At 52.5% G+C, this 9,025-nt stretch overlaps 3 protein-coding genes across 3 annotated transcripts; 1 reads left to right on the top strand and 2 right to left on the bottom strand.

Annotated features, from left to right (window-relative positions):
* Nucleotides 1-272: 272 nt before the first annotated feature.
* BBA_03180 (acriflavine sensitivity control protein acr-2) lies at nucleotides 273-2,017 on the top strand (the record flags this gene model as incomplete). Its single annotated transcript, XM_008598277.1, has 3 exons — nucleotides 273-738; nucleotides 802-1,270; nucleotides 1,321-2,017. The coding sequence occupies 3 exons, from the start codon at nucleotides 273-275 to the stop codon at nucleotides 2,015-2,017; spliced, it is 1,632 nt and encodes a 543-aa protein (XP_008596499.1).
* Nucleotides 2,018-3,173: 1,156 nt separating this feature from the next.
* On the bottom strand, nucleotides 3,174-6,589 carry BBA_03179 (calcium-transporting ATPase; the record flags this gene model as incomplete). Its single annotated transcript, XM_008598276.1, has 4 exons — nucleotides 3,174-3,716; nucleotides 3,794-5,298; nucleotides 5,364-6,237; nucleotides 6,314-6,589. 4 exons carry the CDS (start codon nucleotides 6,587-6,589, stop codon nucleotides 3,174-3,176), a joined length of 3,198 nt encoding a protein of 1,065 aa, XP_008596498.1.
* Nucleotides 6,590-7,341: 752 nt separating this feature from the next.
* On the bottom strand, nucleotides 7,342-8,643 carry BBA_03178 (uncharacterized protein; the record flags this gene model as incomplete). Its single annotated transcript, XM_008598275.1, has 1 exon — nucleotides 7,342-8,643. The coding sequence occupies one exon, from the start codon at nucleotides 8,641-8,643 to the stop codon at nucleotides 7,342-7,344; it is 1,302 nt and encodes a 433-aa protein (XP_008596497.1).
* Nucleotides 8,644-9,025: the final 382 nt, after the last annotated feature.

The following is a 9,025-nucleotide window of genomic DNA, read 5'->3' as shown; positions in this document are numbered from 1 at the left end:
TCGCCTCCGCGTGCTGGACTTGTGTCTTGGCTGCCTCTTTAGGACTAGTGCCCTAGTACCCAACGGCGTCATCCAAGCTTAGCAAGCACAAGCGGCACATCATCAATCGTGGTTCGAGGACATGTCGCGGAGGAGATTCTCTGCCCAGGGCATGGATTGAGTCGCTCAGCCCTGTGACACATGTTCCGCTTAAACGCGCCTCTGAAGACGTTTACTGTCACTAGGTATACCGCTGAACCCTCACGCGCCGCAGGCGTCAAACGGCTGTCCCAATGAATCAGGCTGGGTCTCCTACAAAGCCCTGCCACAACTGCAGGCGGCAGCGGCTAAGATGCGACCGCTCGTACCCACACTGCAACAAGTGTATAAACGCCGGAAAGGAATGCCTCGGATACGGAAAACTGTTTCGCTGGACCGGCGCAGTGGCTAGTCGGGGCAAGCTCGCAGGCCGCACGTCAAGTGCGCCCGTGCCTGCTGGCAGCACTGTGATGACGGCGTCGTCGGTATCATTCGCGTCACCTGTTGACTCACCGAAACAGGCCGACTACACGCCAGACATTTCTTCACCAGAAACTCAGAGTTCTCCATCAACGCCGCCGCCTGATGCCTCTCCCGAGCAGATGCAGCTTGTCAGCTCACGGACAATCTCACTCGAGTCTGAGCTAAAGACGCCCTACATCCTCATTGACCCTCTATATCAGGACCTCGGCGAGTCTCATCGCTATTACTTATCATACTGTATGTAACCACTTGTTCCATCATTGAAAGCACATCAAGGGTTATTACTGACAAAACCAACAGTCACGAATCGTGTGTGCAAGGACTTGGTCTCACATGATGTACCCTCAGAAAACCCATTTCGCAGCCTACTACCTCTCACAAAAGCACATCCTCTACTGCAATACATTATTGTTGCAGCGTCTGCCGCTCACATGTCTAACCTCATGAAGGCGCCTTTGCCTACAATGAAAGAGAATCGCATGATTGCTTCCAGTCGACACGATGCATCCCAACAAGCCTTGCAACATGCATTGGTGGCAAAGCACAAAGCGCTACTTCTTATGCGCGATGCTGTTGAAAATATTGACGTGATAGGTGGCGACGTTGCTCTGGCTGCGGCCCTTTTCTTTGTCAATGTTGAGCTCATAGAATCTGGAAAGCATGGCTGGAAAGCTCATTTAGAAGGCGCCGGCAGAATCATGTCCCTTCTTGAGCCGTCAGCGTCGACGGATAATACCTTGAGAAATTATATGCTATCTGACTGCTTCATGTAAGTCTTTATGTACCTATCGCGCAATCGCACCGCTAACAGATTTGCAGCTACTTCATATTGGGCTCGGCTTTCATGCCCATGAAATTCCAGACACAAAGTTTTGAAGCGTCGCGGATCCCTGCGATTCTCGACCGCGCTGCTGCCAATAGCTACTTGTGCTGTCCACCAGCCATCCTGCAAATTCTCCACGGAGCTTCTCAACTTTCCAATCTGCAAGACCAAGACGAGGCGGCATTGCCTGCCGAGATTGAAGCTGTCGGGCTAGCGTTGTTGCAGCAAGCTCGAAGCTTTGACATTGTCGCTTGGGCAAACGATGCCAGGATAGTATCGTACCTTCACGGCATTCCAATTGAAAGTCGCATCCACGCCGGCTCTGCACACCGTCTCGCGGCTTGCCTTTACATTCTGCAGGCTGTGCCAGCGGTAGGTGCCGCTCTTGGGCCCGAATTTTCCCAATCTCTCAGTCGAGAGCTATACGAACATCTCGCGAGTATTCCGGACCACGACCCCAACTTCAAGGCGACAACGTGGCCAACATTTATTGTCGGCGCGGAGGAAACAGATGACGAGCAACGCCAGTGGGTCATGGACAGACTGCAGCGCCTTGTGGTCAACTGCCCATGGGGCTTTCTCTACACAGCAATGGAGACTTTGCCAGTCATCTGGGGGTTAGACAAGGAAACGGATTCTCGTAGCTGGCTCCAGGCGCTGAAGGATCCAGACATGAATTTCCTGCTTGTGTGAGGTGCAAGGCCAGTTGATCGAAGTGAATCACCGGTACTTCCTTCATAGTGCCTCCAGCACGACTCATAGTGCGATTGGGCATCTCATGCTTTGCAACGCATTGCACATCTAGTGATGATGATGCGAGGTCTTCAATGCGTACTGTCATGTGCCTCTTCAAGTCACACTCTTGACTGAGCGTCCGTGAGAGCAATTGTGAGGACGGTATTGGATTGGTCGATCTGGCTTTGCTGCTGGAGCCTCCTGGGCCAAAACACAGAGGCGTGGCCGATGGTCTGGGCCTGCTTGAGCTCATCTCAATCCCTTTTGAAGGGATTTGTGCCGCATCCAGCTATTACGGCTCGCTGCGACGGGCAATTTGAGAACGAGTACTTCTCTCATCCTGCGCTTTGCAAGTACTTTACAAAAGAATCCACAGCCGAATGCATCATGAAACTATTTTCGGGGTTTCGGTTCAATCTTAGAGTCTGTCGCAAAGCCAATTCTGCGTCCCTTCTAGCGCTCACCAATCTCTTTGCCACCTGGAGTCGCCAAACTCGATTTCTATAACTTTAGCATCCGTTACGAAACTGCCAAAATCGACGTAGCCGAACTTGAGCGGGCAAAGCCCAAGTGGCCTCATTTGCTGAAGAATAATAGAAAGGATAGAACTGACAAAGGCCTACGTCGCATCTAGGTCTTTTTTGATAAATCAGATTCATCCTCTATATGGAGCTCATGGGATGCGCGTTTTCAACGGGCAACTGATCGTCACATGACTTATACTTTGGGTCGCTGCACCTTTAGCAAGGAGGTGGCTGCAGGTTGACTTTTACGAAGCCGAGCAAAGTATACAAGTTTGCTCGAGGCAATTTGGCCGGGCGGTCGTGTAGAGCGTGTCTGACCCCGTGTTGATACAAGGACCCTAGCCCAAACATACCCGAAAGCTAGAAGTCATCAATCCATTAATGGTAATTATTGATGTGAGTTCTATCAAACTTGTGTGAAATTTGTTGCTCTATGTACTGTATGCTTGGATGTTACCCCGTGAGGTGTTGCTTTCTATCCCACATCGCGCGCATCTATTTTAGCAGTCTATGCTTTTCTTGGCCCAACAACACCCTCCCTGCCAAGCCACATTGTAATGTTACCTTTGTTCCTTGGCAGTCTTGTACTTCTATACCACACTAATACCCGGAGCAGTCTGGGTCCTTGGCGCCGTGCGACGAAAGTAGGCACGCTTCATCCACTTCCAAGTCTCGGTGCCCGTCATCCACACACCAACCGAGATGAAGACGACTGCCCACTCCCACGTGATGCCGGTGTGCAGAAACACGACATGATTCAAGCCCGGAATATAAATGGTTGGGAAAACAATGGCAAACACGACCGTTACCGAAAAGAATAAAAACTTGTTGCTCCAGAGGTGGCCGGCCCAGGCGCCCAGGCCCTTGGGCATGTAAAACATGGAGCGGCGAAAGTCAATGAGCTCCCAGGAAAAGAGCAAAAAGATCCAAGTCATGGTGGCGTAGCAGGTGGCGCGTGCGCGAAACACCTCGTCGCAGGCGGTCGAGTAGCGGTTGTTGCAGTCGACGCCGAGGTTGCCATTGTCGAAGCCAAAGATGACGACGGTGAAGGAGCCGAGAACGCAGCCTGCCATGAGGATGCCGTAGACCACCATGTCGAGAATGAATTCGGGAGTAAAGACGCCGTATTTGAGCTAGATCGGTTAGCAACCATGTTTCTTCTCTTCAAAAACTTTTTTTAATTTTTTTTTTACAAGTGACAAATACTCACATTATGAGGAGGACGTTTCAGAATATCCGGGACTGCCTTTTCAAAGCCCAGTCCCGTCTCCGAGAATGCGCCCGTGCCGAGCAGCATCCAGAGGATCTCGACCGGCGACAGCAAAAACACAGACACGCCTTGGTGGTCCTTGAAGGAGAGGCCAATGAGCAGCGAAATGACAAAGCCAATGTTGGCCGCCAAAACATGGAGAATGAATTTCTGGATATTGTCAAAGATGCGGCGGCCCTCCTCAATGGCGTTGAGAATCGAGGCAAAGTTGTCGTCTGTGAGCACAATGTCGGACGACTCCTTGGCAACGTCGGAGCCGGTGCCCATGGCGATGCCAATGTCGGCGCGCTTCAGGCTGGGGCTGTCGTTGACGCCGTCGCCCGTCATGGCGACGTACCTGCCGCGGCGGTGCAGCGCCTCAATCATGCGGACTTTGGTGCTGGGCGCGCAGCGGGCCACGACGAGCGGCAGCTGCGGCAGCTCGTCGATTTGCGCGTCGGACAGCGCGTCGAAGCGCTGCGCCGTCGTCATCAGCGATGATAACTCCGTGGCCTCCTCCTCCTCCGCGGCTTCGGATGCTGGCAATATGCCTACATCCCGGGCAATGGCGCGCGCCGTCTGCGGGTGGTCGCCCGTGAGCATGTGCACGGCGATGCCGGCCTCGTGAAAGGCGCGCACGCTGGGGGCGGATTCGGGCCGCGGCGGGTCGTAGATGCCGACGAGGCCGCGGAACACGAGGCCGTGCTCAAAGGCATCGCGCGAGGGGCTAGTCGCGGTCGCGCCAGCGGCAAAGTCGGAGGCGGAGATTTCGGTCGTCGTCGTCGTCTCGTTGACCTTGTGAGCCAGAGCGAGGACGCGGAGACCCTGGCTGGCGAGCGCGTCCATGTTGGCCAGAATGTTGTCCTTGATCTCTGCTGTCAAATCACGAATCTCTTCCTGAAATGCAATCTTGGTGCAGATATCCAGTACGCGCTCGACGGCGCCCTTGGTAAAGACATGAGTCTGCTGAGATTCCGTGTCGCGACACAAGACTGACATCTTCTTGACGTCCGAGTCGAATGGAAACTCGGCCACGTGGTTCCATTTGGCAGAGGGGCCTTGAGAAAGCACGATGCGGTTCCAGCCGAACCGCGACGCAAACACTTCGATTGCAATCTCGGTAGGGGCTCCGCGAGCCTTCCACTCTCCAGAATCCTTTTCCTCGCTGTCGTCGCCTTGCTCCAGAGTGGCAAGGTTTGCTAGCGACGCAATGTTGAGGTACCATTGGAGAGCAGGCGTTGCACCGACATGCTCCGTCGGGGTGATGGACTGTAAAGGCTCGGATTTCATGTTGTCCGTCTGGTCCATGTTTTTGGGTTCTGTGGTGGCAAAGGACACATCGCCCACAGTTGGATTGTACACGTCGTTGGTGGTCTCGACCGAGTATGTGCCAGTGCCTGGAAGCCAGGCCTTGCGGACAACCATGCGGCCCTGGGTGATGGTGCCGGTCTTGTCAGAGCAGACATCTGTATCAATGTGTGTAAGCGACTTGACTATTCAGGGGACAGGTTCCAAGGTCGCAAAAACTTACTAGTAACTCCACCAAGAGCCTCGAGACTTTGTAGGTTTCGTACAATGACGTGGCGTTGAAGCATCTTTTTGGTTCCGGCAGCCATTGTCACGGTGAGGACCAGGAGGAGCGAGACCGGAATGGTGCCAATGGCCGTGGTGACGGCATACAGGATGACGTCGGTCTGGGTGTTGAACTTGTTTGCCCCAAGAACAATAATGGCGCAGATAATGGCAAAGCCCAAGAGTCCAAGAAAGAGCTGCGCGAGCTTTTTCTGGAGAGGCGTGCCGACAGTCAGACCAAAGAATTCGCCGAGGGCGGCTCCAACGGCAGATTTCCGGGCTCTCTTGAACCAGGAATCTGTAGCTCCGGTGGTGTCTTGGACAGCCGCCTTTTTGCCGTCGCTCTGAAGAGCTCTTGCAATGAGACCAATTTCTGTAGACATTCCGGTAGCAAAAACGACTCCGCGCCCGCGACCTTTGGTCACTGTAGTCGAGCTAAAGACGACATTGAGGCGGTCGCCGGGTCCCGTGTCCTCGTCGAACACGAGAGCGGGCATCTTCAACACGGGGGCTGCTTCGCCGGTCAAGAGGGCCTCGTCGGCCTCGAGATTGACTGCTTCAAACAGCCGGATATCCGCAGGCACAGAGTCGCCCGTGTTGAGATGGACAATATCACCGGGCACCACCTCGGCGGTCTGAATGGTGACGGTGGCACCATCTCGAAAGACGTTGCAGGTAGGGCTGCCAAGCGTTCGCAACGAGTCAATGGTGCGTTCGGCCTGCAGTGTCTGAAAGTAGCCAATGAATATGTTGAGGACGATAATGCCACCGAGGATACCGCCTTCTACCCAGGCCCGGATGCCGAAACTGGCGGCGAGTGCAAGAAGCAGCACCTGAAGCAAAAAAAAAAAAAAAATAAACATGTTAGCCCATATCGTCAAGTAAGACATTACGCTTCCAGTCATTTACCAAGGTCATTGCATTGAATATTTGCTCAATGAATATTTTGATTGGCTGCACACCCTTTTTCTGCTCGAGCTCGTTGCGGCCGACGCTGGCGAGCCGTTGCTCAGCCTCGTCAGACGACAAGCCGGAAGAGGGATCTGCGCGAAGCTCTTTCAACGTTTCCTCGCTGCTCATACTATGTGCTGGGCGAGACATGGGGGTGGTGCTGGACTGCTGCTGTCCAGAGACGTGCACCGCTGCGGGTGGCGTTTCCGACGCTGTCCAAGTGCTGCTGGACATTTTTTTTTTTTTTTTTTTTGCCTTCTTCTTTTCTTTTTCCTATGTGAATGAGTCGAAAATTGTAACAAGGGTATGAAACAAATCCATGAGCGACAGGAAAAAAAAATGGTACAAAAATGATGGATGTAAAGAGTCTACAAAGAGAGTAGGTCGAATTTTTGGATTTTGATTTGTTGACGAGTATAAAAAAGGAATAAAGAGCCAGAACTAGCAAGTCACGGAAACAAATATATATATAATAAAAGAAAAAATTCTCGAGAAAAAAAAATTGCCAAGATTCAAAAACAAACTCGGAAGCGGCTGGCCGGACGCCGCGGGACAAATTCTTCAATCAGTGTACAAGAAAGCGGCCAAGCGGCGTACATGAGATTTAGAAGCCTAATTAGGCAATAGTTGTTCGGTTTGGGGTGGGTCCCAGATTGACCCGTTTGTGCTAATTGCAGCATCTCCCCCGCCTTGTACAATCTACATCTCCGGAGAGCTGCTTCCGTAATCGGGCTAAACAGGGCGCCCCTCGTCCTCGGCGAGTAAAGAAAAGCATGTGCGGCCGGCCTTTCTGACTGTCCTGACAGTCTTGACAGCAGCATGTCCTTTGACGGCGAAGGGGTTGCAGCCACTGCAAGGGAAACCCTACCAACGAAGCCTACCAAACGAACGCGGTCACGCCTGCTGGGCAGTGTGAAGCCTTGAGCCGACGGAAATACTTGCTCTGGTAATCCGTACGCACATTCAAGACCTCCCATCCGTCATCATTACACCCGAGCGGGCACAAGACGCAAATTAAGCGGCTGTAGCGGTGCGGCAGGATGAGGCGTCGAAGGTCTAGTTGTCGTCGTCGTCCCGGCTTTGTGTCGTACGCTAAACCCATCTAGGAAGCCAAGTAGCATCTTGATCCGGCCCTTTAGCCTCGCCCAGCGTGTTGCCTCCTCCATGACCTTTTCTGTCTTGTCTGACGACTTGTCTGACCGTTCCCGCACCTTCTTTTTCCCATCGCGCCTTGGCTTCTCTTGGTTGCTCGCATTTTGTGACTCATATTGTGGCTCAGCACCATGCGCTGGCTGTAAAACGCTTTGCGGCGTGTAGAAGGAGTCTAGGTCATCCATGGTGGATTCGTACAGTTCCCGAATCCTCTCTGGCCCCTCACAAGCATCGTAGTCGTAAAAGACAATCGATTTGAGAGACGAAAACTCGGTACCGAAATCCTCCCAAGTCCGCGTGCGGACTGTCGTGCCGTATAGGTCGATCCTGGTTTCCGTTCTACATGTGCACACAATGTGAACAAGGCAAAATTCATGAGGCAACTCTTGAAACCGTCGAGGGTTCAAAAACGTCCAAGGCCCGATATCCGCAGCAACAAATCGCATGTGGCAGCAACTTCGGCTCAAGCCGTAAATCAGGTTTGGTGCCGGTCCTCTGTCATACTCGCAGATGTGCTCCCTAAAGACCAGGAACCGCCCCTCGACTATGCGAGGGACCACTCGAAAGGTGACTCTCGCGTAATCGAGGCTGTCCACCTGGCCCGAATGTGGCTGCATCAGTAGTCGTTGGTGCTGCTCATACGGTCCATGTAGGCTACTCTCCAGTCTTGCATACTTTAAAGCAAGAAGTATGTGGTCTCGCTGGTAGGTAATCAAGGTCTGCATATCGTACCTTCTGACGCCCCGCGTCGGGCAACATGGCTGAGGATACGCGCCTGCAGAGGGAACAGAGTCTGCAGAATGTTGATGGAAACGGAGGCAATAGTTGCACACCCAGACATCGAGTCTCTCTTTTCCGATACAGTTGAGAAAGCGGATAGCCATTTTGCGGTTGGACCAATATCGCAACTCGGTCCGTAATCGATAACCATGGTAAATGATATTTCGTAGCGGGCTGCATGTCAGATAGAGAACTGCCTTGCTGTCTTGCTGCAGATAATCGATGATACTGAGGACGATTTCGTGAGGCAGGTTGAGAAAGTGGCAGACGCTGCTGCTCATTGAGATGGACTGGCAAATTTCGTATACATTCGGCTGCGTACAGCCCGTACTGAGCAGCGCTGTTGTCGAGTTCATGATGTGCGAGCAGAATCGATGAGTGTTGCAGGAGCCAAAAAAGAATTTGCTTGATCCGATATTGTTGCCATGACAAATCGTAGGGCTTTTCTCAAGGTCTATGATGTCGCGTCAAGGTTTCGCGGCGCAACTTATTCAAGGCCTATCGACGCCACTTCTAGTCAAACACCAGCCAAATCCTTAGCCACTTGAAGTTGTCTGCTACTTTGCCTTGATGATGGCCAGAGCTTTCAGGCATCAGACTGCTCGAGTAGCAACAAAGTCTCGCGCCGTTCTAGTAACGACAAGTAGACATCTAATGATCCAGCTTAGCATCACAATTCTTCCACTGACGACGGGAGGGAAAACAAGGGTAGGTAAATCTCAAAAAAAAAAAAAAAAA

Source organism: Beauveria bassiana (assembly GCF_000280675.1).
Source record: "Beauveria bassiana ARSEF 2860 unplaced genomic scaffold BBA_S00006, whole genome shotgun sequence".
Classification (NCBI taxonomy): domain Eukaryota; kingdom Fungi; phylum Ascomycota; class Sordariomycetes; order Hypocreales; family Cordycipitaceae; genus Beauveria; species Beauveria bassiana.
This window is presented reverse-complemented; position numbering and strand designations above follow the sequence as displayed.